Source organism: Solenopsis invicta, chromosome 8 (genome assembly GCF_016802725.1).
Source record: "Solenopsis invicta isolate M01_SB chromosome 8, UNIL_Sinv_3.0, whole genome shotgun sequence".
NCBI lineage: Eukaryota > Metazoa > Arthropoda > Insecta > Hymenoptera > Formicidae > Solenopsis > Solenopsis invicta.
This window is the reverse complement of record NC_052671.1, coordinates 12,187,165-12,208,517: the sequence shown is the minus strand read 5'-3', so window position 1 is coordinate 12,208,517 and position 21,353 is coordinate 12,187,165. Positions and strand designations below refer to the sequence as shown.

Genomic DNA, 21,353 nt, shown 5'->3' with positions numbered 1-21,353 from the left:
TGTTGCTTTTCAATTTCCTTTTTCGTATGTGACGCATACGAGCTGTTAAAAAACAATCTGCGAGAGAGAATGGTAGAGAGTATTTTAAAGCGCGTGTACTCGTATATACGCTCACCTGTTGACAATCGATACTGAAATGTCTTTTCATTTATATTGAACGTGACAATTTGAAAACCTTTTAAGTCTAAGCATTGAGTGTCCGCAGATTAATTTCTTTATAGATTCTTTGATAAATCTGAAAAAAAAAAGATCTTTCCTCTCAGATTTTGTTGAAAAAAAAAAAAAAATAAATAAATCATTTTGTAGATTTTGATTTTTAAGATTAGGTATTTTAATAATTACCTTTCACATATAATCTTTATTAATGAGAAATTCATTTAAAATTAGTTTAATCTGTTATCGAAATTTGATACAATAAAAATAAACCACCTTCTATAGTTATATATTAATTCGTAAAATGATATAATTAATCGCACTTAAATGTTTATGGAATTCTAATAAACTCAGAATTAATGTATACATTATGATACGTATCTTAAGATAAAATATATTCATAAGAAGAAAAAAATATAAATCTAAAGTAGAAATATTTGCAATTAATGAAATGTTATTCTATTTAATTCTTAATAAGTCCTTTCATATGTCATTACATGTATGTTATTCACATAATTATGTATACATATATACCAAACATCTCAGCGAAGGTGTCATATTGTACTCGCCTCTGTAATAAAATTGATATATATTTATTTACAACTAAATTATTAAAATTACAAGTATTTTTAATTCGTAACATATGTGTGGTTACAAAATTGAATTTATAATGTTTTTATTAGGTAAATTCGTACATTTCGCATATAATACCTTATCAAAGGTAGAAATATAAGACGTTAATGACGTAGACTGCATGTAATAATACGATCAAAGAATAACATGTAATATTTATTTATCCTAAATTGATATTTACTGTAATAAATATCATAAAATTGTATTTGTGTAATAATATTACAATTAAATCTCAATTAAGGTGAATAAATATTATATGTTCTTCGCTCGCATCGTATTATTTATACTGGCCGCGTCACTAATGCCTAAATTGACGTTATAAATAAAACGTTACAAAACGTCGTAAATTAATTGTAAATTAAACGGATCATTTCTGGTTCCCGTGACCTTACAAAAATGTTTCTGGAATTACATCTATGCATACAACGTTTCGCTAACGTTGTATGCAAGTTTTGCAAACACCGCAAGAATGTTGGAAATGGTATGACGTCGTATATACATATATATATTTATATATATATAAAAGGTATAATTGAATCGGGACATTTCTGGCTGTTTACCGAACATTTATGCGACAAAACGTCGTATAATGCAACGTTACATAAACGTCGAATGATTTTGATTAGCAAGAGATAACTTTCAAGCATCACATGTCCTATTTTCGTTTGCAATTGATACATATGAATCGATATATCAGGTACATACATGTGATTCAGCGTACACATATGATAGGAATAAATCGATAAAACGGGATCACTGATTTATTGATTTGTTACGCAAGAAGATCAAAAATAATTTTACGAGCTGTTGCGTAAGCAGCTTGCACTTCTTATTAACGCGTCGGATGTTATTATCATCTAACCGACAAACAAGATGTTTATTAATTGCATACACTGTTTATCATAAGAGATAATATTGAATAAAGTATTGAACGAAATCAGAAAGATAATAAAAAGCTAAATTTAACGTTTTTTCCTTGTATTCAACATATAAATAATGCGCCAAAAATGCAGTCTCAATGAAGCCGTACGTTTGCACGTGTTATCGCGGGCGTTATTATTACGCAGGCGTTATTATTTTGCAGTGATTTGACACTGGTCCACAACCTTTAGAGGCACGGGCGCAATTTTGTATATTGTGAATTTAAAGTAAGTACTTTAAATTTAACCCTTAAACACGTAAGTGGGTCTGAGAGACCCCATATGAAGTTTTGAACGCTTGCTATGTGAAGACGGAATGAGATAGGAGGTTCGGACCAAGACGTAAAAAAAGTTTGAAATCTCCTCTTTCGATTGATATGATTGATCAACTTTTTTGGTCAACTAGAATTCGAACGGCACGGCAGCAAAGTTTTGTTAGGGTCAATGCGACCCATATAGTGTGTAAGTGAAACTTTTTTTGTGAGTATTTTATATAAAAAAACTGGACAAAATACGTTCGAACATGTCGGTTTGCGAATGTTACTCGCATATACTTTGTTTAAAGTTGGAATACTATAAAATGCTATAGAAAAAGGAGTTTTTTTCGAAATATATCATGAAACACATCAATTTTCAATTTTAGACACGATTTAATCAAAAATACCTCATATTTGCCTTGTTACATAAGTACATTTTTTAATAGAAATGACAATGATATAATTTTTTTTTTAAGTATGAATCTTTAGTTTTAAAACGCCGTATTGTAAAGTTTTTCAAAGTTTTTTGTTGCAAAGATATGATTTTTTTTAAAAAAGTAGATTTTTAGATGCCCAATAATACCTCATATTCTCCATGTTACATAATTATACTTTTTAAAAAGAATGACTTTGCCAAATTTTATTTTGAAAGTGTGACTCTTTAGCTTTAAAACGCCATATTTGAAAGTCCTTAAATGTTTTTTGTTGCGAAGATATGATTTTTTGAAGGAAAAGTGGATTTTTTAACAATTTCTCATTTTTGCTTAATGGTTTTTCTTTTATAACTTCACAATGAATTATTTTTTGCCAATGCCGATTGTGCAGTCACACTCCTGAGATCTGACGTCATTTTTCGGAAAAATGTACTGTAAAAAATGTATATCTTCGAAGTCTTGTAACTCGGTCAAAAAAAATCGTAGAAAAAATTTAAAAAAAAGCATTTTGTAGAGAAAATGTCATACTTTATGGCACTTGTATTGGATTTGTCGAGAAAAATTTTTTTATTGAGCTACAGGCTGTTAAAAATACGTTATTTTAAGGAAAAAACAGTGTATCTTTTTTGGAGCATAGTACTAAGAAATTGAGAAAATTTTTGAAAATCATTAATAGCATGTTAAAGCTGAAACTTCGAGCTTTAAAATGGTTTTTTGATTTTTTGTCTACGATAATTTTTCACGGAGTACGGATATCATTTGTAAAAAATGCAGGTTTAGCTTCAAAGTTGCATAACTCGGTCAAAAAAAATCGTAGAGAAATTTTTAAAAAAGCATTTTGTAGGTAAAATGTTGTAGTTTATGAAATTTTACTTGAATTATTTGAAAAAAATTTGTTGGTCGATCTGCAAAGTGTCAAAAATACGAAATTTTAACGAACAAAACAAGGTGTACTTTTTTACTGCATAAGACAAGGAAGTTAAAAGAATTTTGAAAATCTGCTGGTAGAACGTTAAAGCTCGATCTTCAAGCTTCAAAATGCTTTTTTTATTTTTTATCTACGATGATTTTTCACCGAGTCACAGTCATTTGAATATAGCCTAATTTTTGGTGTCTGGAAAGTGTTCCCTATTTTTTTTTGAGTAGTGTAATATGAATATATGTATATAAGAATGAAACAAAATAAAGCTTAGATGTATAATTATTATTAATAATTGGGTTTTTGGAATTAGTAAAAATAACGTTATAATTAATAATGTTTATATTGAATTTTGGAAGACTATAGTTGAGAAATATTTTATACATTGTTTTATATAACATGAGAATGGTTCCAGCTGCCTACAAATCAATAGCCTACAGCGTCGATAACCAGTGTAAGTTTATCCACAAATTTTTCGTGCACAATAATTTTAATCCATAAAAATTTGTGTACACAAAAATTTTTACCTATAGTTTGATAGCCAACAAGCTCTATTGTGCACAAATATTAAATTGAGAAACAAATGTACGTTAGCACACATAACATTATTGCGCAAGTCATATAGCACACAAAAATTTTTGCCTATAGTTCGATAGCCTACAAGCCAAATTGCGTACAAATATAAAATTAAGAGACAAACGCACGCACGCACGTACGCACGCACGCACGCACACACACACACACACACACACACACACACATACACACACAGGGAGGAGAGTGCAACGGGGTAGGCCATAACAGAATAGCAAAAACATTGCACAATTTTTCAGTAATATTACAAAAAACTTCATCATCAAGAATAATGGGAGGGACTCAATTGCATACAAACCAATAGCCTACAGCGTCGACAGACCCACCCTTTTGCACCCCCCCTCCCCCCATTTGTTTGTGCATATGCGTGTGCGTGTGTGTGTGTGTGTGTGTGTGTGTGTGTGTGTGTGTGTGTGTGTGTGTGCGCATGATGCACTTCAAAAAGCGACGACAACGACTATTTACGACGTAGATTCTAATATTTCTTCAATAAATTAATTGTCATTCTAAAGAGCGGTATTTATAAACATTAGAGACATCATTTTATGCTTGTTGTTTAATGTTAAACAAGGATAAAATGTTATTTTTAATGAAATTTTTAATGGTACTTCTAAAGTTTCTGAACGCAGGAAAATTCTAAATCAAGAAAATTCTAAACAATAGAAAATTAAAAATATATAATTTTGTAATGAGGTACTGTGTTTTTTTTTAAACTAAATCAATTTTTTAAAATTATTTTTATGGATACTCATATTACAACCACTTTTTTCTTCCATCAATTATGCAGTGCATTAGATTTTTATAAATCACGTCTAAAGTAATAAATATTTCATTACTTTGAGTCTAGAATCTGTCGAACAACACTCTAACGAATGTAATCGTTCAAGTTTTATCAGAAAATATTAATTAAAAACAAAGTTATTCAATAAAATTAAAATGAGTGCCATATTACTCTCTTTTCCTCTACCTTCTTCTCCAAAATTCTACAAAAATTTTTTTTTGTTAAGCATTGGAGAATAAAAGTTCAGGAGTTTTCGATTTAGTTACATTTTTATTAAAAAATACGAGAAAACCATCGGTTGTGTTCAGTGGAAAAAATAGTTTTGCAACTGTTGTAAAATTTATTAAAATAATTGGTTTTTGCTCTTAGTTCTTGTCAGATCTGAATGTATAAACTAATTACAACAGTTGCATAGGTGCTTTTCCGTTTATTACATATACACCATTTAAATCTAAGTTATCTCGCTGTGGGAAAGTAAACAAGACTCAAGATTTTAGTCTTGAATCTTGTTTATTTTCTTACTGCGAGATAACCTAGATTTAATGGCATTCCTCTAGTAATAGAAGTGTGCCATCTAAAAATAGCTCAAAAAATAACTAAACATGATACTAGTGATGGACTATCCAGTCAGAACAGTAACCTTTGTTTCAAAGTTGATTCAACGTTGAAATAATTATTTGAAACTTGTGCTTGTGCTCTTTTGATTTAAAAATACAAGATTTCTTTCTTTAGTACCGTTGAGAAACATAAATACATTTGGTTTTTAACATTGATTCAACGTCGTATCAACTAGACATTTCTGACTGGAACATTTAAGCGTTTAAATGTCCATTTTCGTGAAAATTTAAGTTTTGCAAGATTAAATAAATGACTTACTTATTTTTGAAATGACTTACTAAATGACTTACTAAAAAAATTCAAGCTTATTTATTTAATTCCTAGCAATATTATAAAATCTCAATGATCAACTCAGCAGGATATGTCTCAATTTAATAAAAAAAAAAATCAAAATAGCATGTTACATTGATTTTCGTGTTTAAACGATTACAGCAACCTCTGAAACATTTTTTAAAAATTTGATAAAAAATGGAAGGTTACTTTTGCAACATATATTTTTGATTTCCGATAAAGTACATGAAGAAAAAAGTAGTCGGTTTTTTTGGACCACTCTAATGTATATATTACTTGATTTTATACAAGATTTTTTTACGAGAAATTGCATAATTTTTAAAATAAGTATTATTTATTTATTATTATTTATTATTTCTATTACTTTTAACTTATTTGTACTAGATAATTTACATTATTTTTTTAATTAAGAATTAAATTTATTTAATTTCAATGTTTCTTTTAAAATGATTGTAAATTTATGAACAATAAAACATAAATATTTCAAATATAATATTTGCTATATCTTGTGAAAGTAATACAGTATGATCTATAATCTATGTAGTATGATTTTTCTTTCCATCCTCCTCCTTCTCCTTCGCTTCTTCTCTCCCACCTGTCTCTCTTTATTCTCCCTCCCTACATTATAAAAAGACCGCACACAGGAATGAAACCTACACTCTTTCAGGCAAGATCTTGGCATTTAAGTACGAGTTGGCGTAGAATCTACGTCGTAGATAGTTGTTCTCCTCGTTTTTTAAAGAGCATCGTGAAACCGTAAAAGAAACGGTAAAATGTGGCCATTTAACGCACGGTGTACCAGCAAAGCAAGACTCGTTGGAAAAACTGTTGTAATAACTGGAGCAAATACAGGAATTGGCAAAGAGACTGCTAGAGATCTTTATAGAAGAGGTAACTTTACGTTAATATAAAAATTTTGAATAGAAATTGATAGTTTCTTGAAATAACGATTTGTTAGATTGAGTTTATTGATTTTGTTGACTTAACTTTATCGCATCAGACATATAAATTTTTAACATATGTGCATTTAATGTTTGACAGTAACTAAATTTATTATACCCTGGCTGAGGTAATACTTTTTGCAATAAATTCTTTACAGATTTTTAGGGGAGAGGGGAAGGATTAATTTAAATGCTAGTCAGCATCAAATATTATAAAATTAATAAAAACGTGATATTGCTAATTTTTATTCAATTTAAAGCTGTGTTATAACCAAAAGTAATTGGTGCGCTTAATAAGTTTATTAAGTTCGCAAAAGTGTATAAAATCACGAATACATATAAAGCACTAAGATCTAGTTACGACCGTGAAAGGCGTTCTTGTTTAATTTGTGTTGTCACATTATCGGTTGAATATTTACTTTAAATTTATTTATTTTTTTTGTTATTTGAAATCGATATTTCAAAAAATATTTATAAACGTACAATAACATCATTATATTATTGATAATATTTTAGTGTAACTTGGTATGAAAAAAAATATTTATATATTTGAATACATAAATTAAGTATTTATATTTAGGAGCAAGAGTAATTTTGGCTTGTAGAAATATTCAAAAAGCAAACGACGCAATTGCAGATATAAAAAGAAATCCTCCTTCACAGTAAGTTATGATATTGTATATATTTATATTATAACAAAAGAAATTTTAAGTTTTTATACAACAGTAAATACAAAATTTTGAAAGAATCCCGTACGATTTATGTAAAATTTCCAATTATGTAAGATGATTCAAATCGTGTAGAGTATAGAACTTTAAAATAGAACAATAAAAAAAAACCTATTTATTGCGTGAAAAGAAAACGTGGCCTAGTTTACACCAAGCACTTAATACTAACTAGTAATTTTCTATTAAATTATCTTAACTTTGGCAATGAATTTAAAGAATAGTATACTAAGCTGGTACAATATGAATCGAGATAATGAAATATATGTATCATATATACACGCATCGTCGAAAGTAAGATAATTTAATAGAAAATTACGAGTTAGTACGCGTATTGAGTGCTCGGTGTAAATTAGGCCTATATACACTTAAGAATATGATTCATTCATTGAATCTTATTAAGGGGGAACACCAGGGTGACGGCCGAAAAAAAGGCTATTTTCGTGAATTTTTTTTTCATTATCTAATAGTTTGTTTAATTTATAAACTATATATGTTAAAAGTACATACTTATATTATGTTACAAAAAAAATTTCATAAAATAATATTCATATTTATAATAACTATGGTGATTGATGTGCACCTCGTCTGAAAAAACATGGGTGCACGGGCGCTCGTGCTGCATCTGAACGGGAGCTCTGAAATAAATTTTTTAAATTTTGATTTAAAGTATATGAATGTAGTTTTAGTTGCACGTACGGATTTTTTGATAAAATAATTTTTGACAAAATGGCACTGTTTAAAAAAAAAGTTTTCGATTTTTCGACAAAAATTCGTTACTTCTTTAATTGTTTTTCAAAAACTAATAATCCGATTGAAAAATCTGTACGTGCAACTGAAGACAATTTTGTTGTAAACATTCTGTCCAAATTTCAAGTTATTCGGATAAAAATTGGCCGAGATATGAGAGCGCCCAGTTACGAAAACGTGGTTTCGAGAAAAACGCGTTTAAAGTTTTACAACTAATTGGTTCATATAAAACGATAAAATTTTGTAACGAACCAAAGTGCGTACAATCCGGGTGCATATGAAGTGCCTTCTGAAGCAATAGCTAGTTCTTCGGCTTCGTTTCTGCTTTGCTTTCTTCGCAATCTTTCCTCACGCGTCGCCGCTTGCGTTCGGAGGTCTGCAAGTGAAAGCCGTTGATCGTCCTTGTAGTCGCGAAATTGTGATGCTGACCGTCCAATTCTAATTCCCAGCAGCTCCATTATTTTTAATACATCGGTGTATCCATCATTAAAAATACAAACAGCGATGCTTGCAGCGATTTCTACGACTATACCTCCACTTGATGTTATTTTTGGATCGATGCTCCAAATCATGTTGTTAAAACTCTCATTATTATTTTGAGTAAAACCTCCCAAGCATTTTTCAAGTAACCTTTTATCACTCAAATCTTTATAAATGAGAGTGATTGCATCAATGACTACATCAGGAAGCGGTGTTTTGTGTGTATAATCGCTTTGTCGTACAGCTTTTGCTCGGTGCCAAGTGCACCAAGAATTTGGCCCCTCCGGGCAATAATCATGTTTCGGATTGTCGTCAGATGAACTCTTGTGATACAGAGTAGACCAAATTGCTTTATACATTTCATCCACAGAATTTTGATGTCTGCGAATAGCTAGTCCGTAAAAAGTACTTAAATCATCAATTAATTTCGCTGTAAGTTTTCCTTTACCTCCTAGTCCTTTATTTTCTTTTTTACATTTACGTAGCCTTGCGCCCATTCTTTTTTGTACGTGGTTAATGCACTCTTTTTTTGCAAACTCCCTACAGACAGATCAAGGGGACTGCCGAATCTTTTCAGGTAGCGCGCGGCCGGTTCTACTAGCGGCATCTGACCAAGTTCTACTCTATGACATATTTACTATAGTTCCGTTACGAATTTCACCATAATATTATAGGGACATATTTTTAAGACTCCAAACATCACAAAAATGCAAAAAAAAAATCGATTTTTTGAAACCGTCACCGTGGTGTTCCCCCTTAAAATAGCGATTCATAATTACATTTGAATAATTGTAATTGATTATGAGTAATGATTAATCAAGCATTATTCATTAACACAAAAATCAACTTTAAACTAATTTAATGAGTAATCATATATTTAATATTTAAGAACATTTTCTAATTGTATGTACATTGCGCATTATTATGATTTTGAAAATTTATTTTTGCTATTTGCTAATATGCTATTTGATTTGGATAGAAATATTCATTCGGAATATTTATATCAAGACTCTATCGATCTATGGAATAGATAATAAGGAACTAAAGTAACGATAAAAGTAACAGCTGAATTTATTATCGTTACTGTAAAATTGTAACGACGTTACCGTTACAGATATGAAAAAGTAATGCTTGTTATCGTAAAAAAATAACGAAAACGTAACGACGTTACAAGTAACGCGTTACTTCTCAACTATGTTTTTTACATACGGATTAACATTGATTTTCTATTTTTGATCAAATTTTTGCACACAATTTTTGCAACGGCTGCAAGTTAATGATATGATATGATGATTTTCAGAGCAAACAGAGAACAATTTCAAGGCAATTTAGGTGAGCTCGTGGTCTATCATTTAGATCTTTCTAGATTAACCAGCGTAAAAGAATGTGCCAGAAACTTGTTAAAAAAAGAATCGGCAATACACGTGTTAATAAACAACGCTGGTGTGATGATGTGCCCGCAAGAAGAAACTGAGGATGGATTAGAGTTACAGTTTCAAACAAATTATGTCGGTCACTTTTTCTTAACTCTTCTGCTATTGCCAAAAATACAATCCTCCGGTCCTAATTGTAGAATAGTCAATGTTTCGTCGTTTCTTCATAAATGTACGTAAATTTATTAACGCTGTAGCTAATTTTAAATTTAATTATTCTTATGGAAAAGTATTAGTGGATTTGTGAAAAGATTATTGGAAATTATTAAATTTATTTAATATTATATGCTGTTTCAATATTTGTTTTTTTTTTGTGTACAGATGGAGCTATACATAAGGATCTAAATTTAATGGAAACATATACTCCCTTCAAAGCATACACACAAAGTAAACTAGCCAACATATTGTTCACCAAGGAACTTGCTTGTCGGTTAAAAGGTAAATAAGATCAACTATTAGAAAAGAAAAATATTATAGTAAAGACCTGAATTTTACATATTTGTAGATGACACATTAACAGTTACAAAAAAGGACAATTTTTGCTAATTTTAGCTAATATGTTTCTTAATTAGATGTTAATTTATACGGTATCTCACTTTTTTAATATTTTTAATTTTTTTGTTACAGTTCTTTGATCACTTTAAAAACAATTTTTTTTCAAAATAATATCACTTGAATATATCAACAATTTTTTATTTGTAAGAGATTGAAAAGAAGAAAGCTCTTCTCATAAGTTAAAAATTTCAAGAATTTAAATAAAATAGAAAATTATATTTTTTATTTAATTTTTTATGGCGTTTACTTCAATGTAGATTTTTTAAATTTAAAACTTTATTACCAAAATATACAGTTAAAGATTACAATAGATAATTTCAACCTTTGTCAATAAAAAATAAACTCCAAATTGCTGTTAGAAAATAATATGTAAAGCATTATGAAATAGGAAATTTCTGAAATATTTATTGAAATAGGAAAAAATGTAGAGATTTTTTTTATATCTTATTATTATTATTATTGCAGGATTAATTTATAAATTATTGTATTTTTTTTCAGAGGCACATATCAATGGAATAAACGTATATTCTTTGCATCCTGGTGTTATTACGTCAGAATTAGGTCGACATTTTAGTTCAACAATATTTCGAGGGGCAAGTACTGTTTTTCGATCGTTTTTGCAACCAGTTTTAAAGAATCCTGAACAAGGTGCACAAACAACTATATATTGTTCAGTAGACGAGAAAGCGGCTAACGAAACTGGTCTCTATTATAAGTAAGAAAAAGTATAATACATGTAAAATTATTATCAGGAAGTATTATATGTACAGTGTACAGGAGAATAATCTTAATATTCCAGAATAACGCTTTATACAGGGTTATTCAGAACGATCCATGTGTCTCTGTAAAAACGTGTTCTTAGGTAAATTCTGAGACGATTTTTCCAGTACGAAAATTTTGTCCGACGCTTACTTTTTGAATTATAAGAAGATAAAGTTAGCGAATTACGGGCCGTGTAAGCACGGTAGACAAAGGCGGCGCAACTCATTGTCCGACGTGGGCACTTACCCGCGTAAGGTAATGGTGAATTGCGCCGCCTTTGTCTACCATGTTTACACGGCCCGTGATTCGCTAATTTTATTCTCTTATAATTCAAAAAGTAAGCGTCGGACAAAATTTTTGTACAGGAAAAATCGTCTCCAAATTTATTCAAGAACACGTCTTTACAGGAACACATGGGCCATTCTAAATTATCTTGTATAATATAATTTCAACACAATAAATGTGTGTTGCTTTACATTTGTTGTCTCTAATTATAAATTTATAGTTGCACCATATCTTTTATATGTGCTTAAAATTAACAGTTCTTAAAAAATCTCACCGTTACACACTTTAGATTTGTACTTGTATCATATAACTACAAAAACAGAAAATTTTAATATAGATATCTATTTTTATTTTAATATATTTTACAAGAAAATATTTATATATATATATATATATTTTAATACAAATTTTGTAAATTTTGATTTGTATCTTTAGAGAATGCGGCGTTGCAACGCCACATTGGCGAGCACAAGATAACCAAATTGCTGAAGATTTATGGAATCAAACTTGTCAACTTCTGAAGTTGGAACCTGAAAAAGACTTTATTAGTTTTGTGAAAACTGTTTCTCATCAAATTTCTGAAATATAACTGCATTTATAGTAATTATATTTAACACAATTTAAATTAAAAATTATGTACTGTTAAATTAAAAGAATAATATGTATTATTAAATATTAGAAGTAAGAAAAATAATATAGAATATGTTTTCTTTCTTTGTTTACATACAAAGAAAGACAATAAATTATAAACTTTTTAAAATTTAAGTAATTAATATTAATTAATATTAATTAAATTTTTAATTAACATTAAAAATATTTTATTAATAAGATTTTTGTACTGTTTATATGTTTTGCATATTTAATTTATCGAAATTATATTAATTATATTTATAATATAATTGTAATAACAAAAAAGGAGTTTTGGTATATTACTTAGACTAGTATTCTTAGCTGGTTCTTATATAATATCTTTAAACTTTACGATACCATGATCAAAACGATGCCTTGTCTCCACCATCTTGGGTATCTCGAATCTGTTTTTACGAATTTCTTTTTACTTATTTAAAAGGGTTTATAAACATCTTTAAAAAATCACGTACATATTAAATATGTACAAAAGAATTCATTTATATATTTACGTAAGACTAAAGAATATTTCTTTCATTTTTTAATCATAATTTAATTATAGAGAAAAGTTAAAAATTTGAAATGCACATCTTTCATTCAATACTATTGCTCAATACAGTTATATTTCAGCTTTCTAAAACAAATGTTAAAATTTTATTGTAGAAAATAAAATGTAGTGTATAATTTAATAATCCATTAAACTTACGAAAAATATGTACCAAGAAGAATCGGTCGGAAATATCCAGGCTAGTATAAGGAAAGGATTAAGTCAATGATTGAGCGTCATATTAGCATCTTAAGATATTATTTACGTTACTTGTCTTGAAATTAGGATTGACTGAACAGCTTTAGTGTCTTTTTTTTTGTTTGCCTTTTTCTCATTATAGTATTCTTTATTCCGTACAGCACAGAATAGAAAAAGCATTGCAAACTATTGTTACAATTTTTCAGTAATATTGCAAAAAACATCTTCCAATGGCGCTACAGCTCAAATCGAGTTTTTGCCTTATCAATTTTCCGCCTTCATACGTTCCGATTCTCTGATGCTTTCTTCCAGAACTCCTAACATCTCTTTAGCATTCATGCTCACACCGTTCTCCCATCTCATTCTGGGCTTTGATACGGGTCACTTTACACCTGATAAGCTCTCAAGAGTTTGCCTGGATATACGTTCTCCCTGCATTCTCTTCTCTTTTCCTGTTATCATTACTCTATTCTTGTTTTTACATATTGCTGATCTGGAAATATATCTCTTTTTAAAAAAATTCACTGCTTTGTAAGCTTGTTTGGATTGTTCTCCTTGTCTTGTTCCATTCGCAGCATTGTGGAGTTGAGGTGCTTTCTTTTCTTGCTCCTAACAGTCCCTTTCGCATTCCTCCTTGCATTGTTATATTCTCAATTTTTCTGGCGTGTTGGTCTTTTAAGATACCTTCTGAGGGCTGCATTCCTCATTTATATCTTCTCCATGCACTCCTCATCGAAACATTTCTTTTTCTTTTTGATTTGGGTCCTAGTATTTCTTTCTGTACGCTTGTTATTGTCTTCTTCATTAACTTCCAAAATTCTTCTATTACACCCTCCACTGCGTTGTCCATTATTGCACCTTTTAGTATTGCACGATTCGAGTGCAATGTCTCATTTATGCTGATAATTGACCGCCATTACAAGATCTTTGAACTTTTCTAGATCAAATCCTCTTTTTGGCTGTTAACCGTTTTTTCTCTCATTATACGGCATCTGTACCTTATACAGACTAGGAAGTGATCGGAGTCGCAGTCGGCTTCTCTATATGTTCTAACGCCCACCGGGCGCGTTTCTCTTGCTGATTAGCATGTGATCAATTTGGTTATGTGTCTTTTTGTCCGGTGAACTCAAAGTCCATTAATAGATATTCTGGGAAAGTCTGGGAAAGCAAGTCGAGCTGATAACCATATCCCTGGATAAGGCAAAGTTGACCACATACCTACTATTGTCGTCGCATTTCTCGTGTAAGCTTTGATTTCCTGCAACTCTTCTAAATTTTAATGTTTTGCCTTTTTCTCATTATAATATGCATTTCTTTCTTCCGTACAACACAGGATAGCAAAAACATTGCAAAATAGTGCTACAATTTTTCAGTAATATTGCAAAAAACGTCATCTTCAGAATTAATGGGAAGGCCCCAGCAGCTTACAAATCGATAGCTTATAGCGTCGATAACCAACGTAAGTTTATTCACAAATTTTTTGTACACCAAAATTTTAATCCACAAAATTTTTTGTACACAAAAACTTTACCTACAGTTTGATAGCCTACAAGTTCTATTGCGCACAAATATTAAATTGAGAAACAAATGTATATGTTAGCACACATGACATTATGATGCATATGTACGTATTCACACATGAACTTTTGCGCATATGTACATTAGCACACATGAAAATAAATTTTTTATTGCTAGTACCATACTTGTACGTACTTACTTTACTTTTATACATGGTCGTCATTTTTTTCTATATATCTTGGTATAGCTGATGATTACTTTTTTCATGCTTATTACGTAAAAATCCACCGCCTACGAAATCAATAAATTCAATACTACGTTTTTCACCTCATTAAAAATAACTTTCTTTAGTATCTTAATTCTTGAACATTACTCACTGCGACTGTTGACAATATCAAAAATTACAGCAAAAGTACTCAGCATTTCTACAGCACATTGATGTTGATTATTTCGTTGGTTGTTCTAAACTGATCAAATTATTAATAAATTAAAAAGATATTGACATTATATAATGTACTTGTCGAGAACTGTTTAGACGTTTAAATTATGGAAGATCAAGAAATAAAATCAAATAACTTTTAATTATTTTTAATTACATTGTAACTTAACTTACAAGTTTACATTAATTTAAAAAAGTGCTATTTAAACAAAAAATGTAAAGCTATACTACTTTTATTCTACTGTATTTTGTATATTATATTTGTTATTTATTACCCATTTACAATTTTCTCTTTCCTATAAATATAGATTTGTAGGATGAATAATATGATTTCGATATAATGTGAATGAGTATATGTGAATATATATATAAAAGAAAAGAATGAAAATAAAGGGAGATTAAAGCACTAAAGAAGTAACAGCAGCGTTTAGTTAGAGGATGATTTGAGTTTCATTTAAAATTTAAATATCTAGAGTTTATCACAGAAGTATAGCATAGCTGTATCAACATTACACAAAACTCGATTATATATAATTCTCTGTTAAGTATTTTATTATTTTGTTTCGTATTTCTCTTACTTTTCTGAAAAGCATAACTGCATTTAAAGAGAAAATTATGCCGCATGTGAACTGTATTATAGGATTGCGTATTTTGATACTGTCAATTTGCATGTCAGATCATGAAAAAATTATTTTATGAGGGATATATTGCGAGGGATACATGGATGAATAATGGAGTTAGCAACTTTACAGCATGATGCGGTATTCTAGCTATATCTAAGAGATTAGATCGTAGTAAGGCTATAGACTATTGATGTTTGTCAGTCATTCTAAAGATTTTGTTGCGTGCAGTACTTATCAGTTTTGACTGTTGTAAGTGCATCTTCTTCTTTGTACTAATAATGATTTTAATCATCTCTCACACAAATATGCAATGTTAACTTTTAATTGTTTACATTTTCTTTTGTTTTCTTTTAATTGTATTTAATATAAATAACGTTTGTAAATATATAAAAAAATATTTCTTAATTTCTTATAATAATAAAGTCCGAATGAATATTTAATTGATGAAATTGAAATAATTTTAATTAAAATTTACTAATATTGCAAGCTTGCAGTAATGATTTACGTATGTGTATTTTACAGATGACATCAGAAGACGTAATCTATTAAAATGCACATTCTTAAATCAAATTTTAATCTTTTAACGATATTTGGGTGCTGGCGACCGGATTCTTGGTCATCGTTACATAAACGTTTAGTCTATTACACATATACGAGCATAATATTTTTATTAGTACACACCTTTATGTTATCACAATTGGTAGATGTAATCCTGACTTTGAGTAACGCTGAAGACATTTCCGATAATTTTTTTACTCTAATCGCTTTGTGCTCTGCTTGCTGTAAATTATTTGTTTTGTTAATAAATCGCAAAAGCATTATTATGCTAGTCGATATACTGATGGATAAACCCTGCAGACCATCGGAATCGACTGAAATGAAAATTTTGTATAAATTTGATAAAAGCATACAGTAAGTAGAGTTAAATTAAATGACATAATAATGTATTATTTAATGATATTATAATTATTGAAACTAAATATACATATATTATTTGGCATAATAATTTATTTTACTAACTTTTTTTGATTTAAACAATTTTAATATGCTTAATTAATAAATCGTTTTTTATTGTAAGTACTATTCTGAAATAGAATAGAATAGATCTCCTACAGCTATTAAAAATTAATTACTTTTTTAAATTAATAGAATATATTTAAAATATAGTTTTTAATTATTTTAGAATTAATACATGGCGTTTTGTACATCTGGCAATGGTAACAGTGTCAATTGTGATATTATCTTCTTTATTTATAAACTTCAGAAATAGTAAATTAATGTATAAAGCCTGGTTACCATTTGATTATTCGTCAGCTATACTTTTTTATGTAACGTATATTCATCAAATGATGGGCATGATTGCTGCGATATTTTTAAGTATTGGTTGTGATACACTCATTTGCGGATTATTAGTCCACATTTGCTGCCAAATTGAGATTTTGACGTATCGTCTAAGAAAAATTATGTCTTATTCAAATATGCTTCGCGATTGCGTTTATCAACATTACCATATTTTCAGGTTAAATCGTATTTTTATAAATTTTGCAAATTTTTGTATAACTTTGAAACTATTAACATATATTATAATATAATATGTCATTTTTAAGAAATTTATTTTATTAAATTTTTCGTAACGTTTTCTAAGCAAAATTGTTAAATTTTAGATTTGCTGTAATTGTAAATGCAAAGTTTAGTTTGACTATTACTTTACAATTTGTAATGAGTACGGTGATATTATGCTTTAGCCTTTATCATTTAAGTAGAACAACATCCAAAGCTAAATATCTTGAAACAACTTTATATATATGTTGCTTTTTAACACAACTTTTTATATATTGTTGGTATGGGAACGAAGTAAAAGTAAAGGTGTGGTAATTTATATATCTATAAATATGCAATTTAGTATAAAATACATGCCAAATTAATACAAAAAATATCTAAACCTTTGTTTAATTAAGTACAATAATTTTAATGACAATAAGTGTATTAAGACACTAAAATCTGAGAAGACAGGTTTTGAACAGAACATGCTATCAATATTTGATGGCAGGAAGGCAATAAATTGCATACAGAAGTTGTTGTTTCTGATGTTGACAAACAGTTGTCAAAAATATGACAAAATATAATTACAACAAATTAGCGATAAAAGTGAAAAAGTATTTGTAAATCTGTTTGATTTCTACTGCTAATCTGCCGTTATATTGCTTGCGCTTGCAAATTTTATTTAATTTCTATCATTAATTTGCTGATATATTATGTCAGTAGACTTTATCAACAGATTGTGAGCAAGTTGATCAAATGGATAGTTTCAGATTTCCAATTAAAATCTAGTTGACTTGTTTGCTATTTGCTATCAAATTGTTAGCATTTTCTATCTGATATTAAGATTGTAATTTTAAGTAATACCTATACTAAAAAACTAATTATTCATATGAAATGTAGTCAAAAATTTTCAGATGGATAATATAAAAATATTATTTATTATTTAGGTCCTATTGCCCACTCTTATTCTTGAATGAGAATTAATTAAGTTTTTCACCTTTGTAGATGTACTTCCCGGAAGTTCTTTTTAATGATCATCATGCATTGCCGATTCTCTTTTAATTTTTTAGTAGTGTCACGCTTTATTATTTTTTTATTTACATTTTTAGAAATAAAACAAAATTAACTACTTTGAAATGGACAGTTGCCAATAGGACCTATGGTATTTTACAATTTTTTGTAGTTTTAATCCGGAAACTTTTTGATATCATTTCAAATTGTGAAAACATAATAATTAAAATATATCAAGTATTAAAATATATCAAGTATAATTATTTATTGATATTACATGCATAAGTATTTCCTTACATAATGCTGAATGTATCAATACATTTTGTATATTTTAGTAGAGTTATGAAATGATTGATAAAATTTTCGAAATGAAATGGCTGACATTAGACGAAAATAGTAAGAAATCTCTAATAATGATAATGAGACAAGCACTTGTGCCTATTCAAATTAAGTGTGCTTACACTGTTCCTATGAATCTCAATTCCTTCATGAATGTTAGTATAGATATTAATGAGATTAATTTTGTCAACAATTTTTTTTTATTGGATATACTTAATTTTTTTGCATTTAAATCGAGCTTTATATATAACATATTGATATATAAGTACTGTAGTACTAAAATAATTTTTAAAATTTAAATAAGTTTTGAATTAATAAATAAATTATAGTTTGCAGTTTATTAAATAAATTTGAAACAATATAAATTTAGCATTATATAAATTTAATGTTAAAATTTAATGTCATTGTTGGCAAAATTAGCTAAAAACTTATTAATTACTAAACTTATTAAAATTTAAATTATAAATGTCCATATTTCATTAATTTTAGATACTTAAGATGTCGTACTCTACTTACAACCTACTTCAACATATTGATAAATAATTGTGAAAGAGGCCAATAAAGTTGCTATTGGAATTTGTTACTCGTATTACAAAATTAATTTAAGAAAATGAAAAAAAAAGGATAGTGACAATTAGTCTTCAGAATTAACATTTATATTACATATTATTATTTAAAATAAACGCATTTTTAAAATACGATAATTTATTTTATATTATACCTGTTTTATTGTTTTAAGCTCATTAACATCTAAATATTTTGTTTTTTTTTGTGCTATGGATGTAATCCTAATTATGGATAATGCTAATAAATTATTTGATGATTTTTTTTGTATTAATGGCTACGTTTATTTTTTACTGTAAAGTATTCATTTTGCTGATGAACTGCAAAAGCATTATTATTCTGATCAATTAATACTGATGGAGAAATCAGACCGTCAAGATCAATGGAAATAAAGATTCAGCATAATTATAATAAAGGAATAGAATAAGTATTAATATATTCAATAATTATAATATTGATATTTTAATTAATATTATTAATATTATTAAAAATTGTTTAACTGTATATTTTTATAATATCTAAAATATTATGCATGTAAGCATGAGATAAAATACATTCTAAAAATAAAATTATTTGTAATATCTTGGTTTTTGAAATTTGTAGAAACAACATTATAATTAATAACGTTTATATAAAATGTTGATAGATTATATTTTTGAGAAATATTTTATAAATTCTTTCGTATAGCATTAACACTTGGTCCTTTGTATATCTGGTGAAAATATCATGTATCATGTTATAATTTTTATCTATAAACTTAATAATAGAAAATTAACTTACTGCGCAATTAAATTATGTACGAAAAAAATTAAATTTTAAAACAAAATTGTAATGTTTTGTTATTTTTTAATAATATAAATAATTTTTACGTTTATTCAATGTATAATACATATAATATTATATTATAATACTATTAACAAAGTTATTAGTAAATCTGTTAATTACTGAATATATTTAAACCAAGATTAGAAATGTTATGCTATATTTAGATACTTAAAACGTAAATTTTATAATATTGTATTATAACTGATCACAAATAAGTTTTTAGTATCTCAATTCTTAAACAGTACAGCGTTTGTTGATAGTATCGAAGATTACATCAAAAGTTTCTACGGCAAACTGATATTGGTTATTTCCAAAATATAGATTATGTTTCAAAATAGTCAAATTATTAATAAATCAAAAAGATATTAACACATTATACTATGTACTTGTTGAGAACTGTTTAGACCATTGAAGATGAAGAAATAAAATCAAATAACTTTTCAATTACTTTTAACTATGTTGTAGTTAACTATGTTTAACTTACATATTTACATTAATTCAGAAAGGTGCTATTTAAACAAAAATGCATAAAACTACTTTTATTTAATTGGTTTTTTAAATATTATTGTTATTGTATTACAATATTACTACATTATATTAGCAATTTTCTCTTACTTATAAAAATAGATTTATAGGATGAATAATGTGACTTCGATATGAATATATGTGACTAAAAACAGAATATGAAAATAAAAAAAGATTAAAATATTAATATTACCAATAGACGTAACAGCAACATTAAGTTCGAGGAGGATCAGAGTTTTGTATAACATTTGCATGCTTTTCTTTTATCTAGAGTTTATTACAGCAGTATATCATAGCTATATCAATATTACATAAAGATCGATTATAATTATTTGTTAAATATTTTATTATACTGTCTCGTATTTCTTTTATTTTTCTGAAAAATATTGCTGCATTTAAGGATAAAATTATGCCGTATGTGAACTATATTATGGGATTGCGAATTTCGTTACTGTGCATTTGCATGTCAAATCATGAAAAAATTATTTTACGAGGGATATATTGCGAGGAATACGTTGGATGAATAATGGAGTTAGCAACTTCACAGCATAATAAGGTATTCTATCTACATCTAAGAGATCATAGTAAGGCTATAGACTATTGATGTTTGTCAGTCATTCTAAAGATTTTATTGCGCGCAATACTTATCAGTTTTGACTATTGTAAGTGCATTTTTTTTATTTGTACTAATAATGATTTCAATCATCTCTCACACAAATATGCAATGTTAATTTTTAATAGTCAATTTTTTCTTTTGTTTTTTAAAATTATATTTATATAAAAGTGACGTTTGTAAATATTAAAAAATAAAATATTTATTGTTTTCTTATTATAATCAGAGCAGAATCAATTTTTAATTTATGAAATTATTTTAATTAAAGTTTACCAATATTGCAAGTAGTTATTTACGTGTGTATATTTGTTTCACAGATGACATGAGATTCGAAGATATAATCTATTAAAATGCACATTCTTAAATCAACTTTGAATCTTCTAACGATATTTGGGTGCTGGCGACCGGATTCTTGGTCATCGTTACATAAACGTTTAGTCTACTACGTATA

General features: G+C 27.9%; 2 protein-coding genes and 1 long non-coding RNA gene across 6 annotated transcripts; 2 read left to right on the top strand and 1 right to left on the bottom strand.

Moving 5' to 3' along the window:
- Positions 1–352: 352 nt before the first annotated feature.
- Positions 353–12,205, top strand: LOC105198465 (retinol dehydrogenase 11). Of its 2 annotated transcripts, XM_039453091.1 has the most exons (8): positions 353–1,934; positions 3,732–3,770; positions 6,268–6,491; positions 7,122–7,203; positions 9,797–10,101; positions 10,251–10,367; positions 10,983–11,199; positions 11,967–12,205. In XM_039453091.1, exons 3-8 carry the CDS (start codon positions 6,374–6,376, stop codon positions 12,118–12,120), a joined length of 993 nt encoding a protein of 330 aa, XP_039309025.1. In that variant the 5' UTR covers positions 353–1,934; positions 3,732–3,770; positions 6,268–6,373; the 3' UTR covers positions 12,121–12,205. The 2 variants fall into 2 exon arrangements, with proteins under 2 accessions (XP_039309025.1, XP_039309024.1); XM_039453090.1 differs by lacking the exon at positions 3,732–3,770.
- On the bottom strand, positions 11,858–14,605 carry LOC120358539. Its single transcript, XR_005575471.1, has 2 exons — positions 12,865–14,605; positions 11,858–12,061 (listed from the first exon to the last, which is right to left on the bottom strand). It is a non-coding gene; the product is annotated as an uncharacterized LOC120358539 (long non-coding RNA).
- A 363-nt stretch (positions 14,606–14,968) lies between these two features.
- Positions 14,969–19,073, top strand: LOC113004691 (odorant receptor Or1). 3 transcript variants are annotated; one of them, XM_039453078.1, is made up of 6 exons: positions 14,969–15,732; positions 16,006–16,395; positions 16,667–17,002; positions 17,148–17,349; positions 18,375–18,530; positions 18,865–19,073. In XM_039453078.1, exons 2-6 carry the CDS (start codon positions 16,034–16,036, stop codon positions 18,916–18,918), a joined length of 1,110 nt encoding a protein of 369 aa, XP_039309012.1. In that variant the 5' UTR covers positions 14,969–15,732; positions 16,006–16,033; the 3' UTR covers positions 18,919–19,073. The 3 variants fall into 3 exon arrangements, with proteins under 3 accessions (XP_039309012.1, XP_039309011.1, XP_039309013.1); XM_039453077.1 differs by lacking the exon at positions 14,969–15,732 and having other exon boundaries at positions 15,912–16,395; XM_039453079.1 differs by lacking the exons at positions 14,969–15,732; positions 18,865–19,073 and having other exon boundaries at positions 15,912–16,395; positions 18,372–18,501.
- Positions 19,074–21,353: the final 2,280 nt, after the last annotated feature.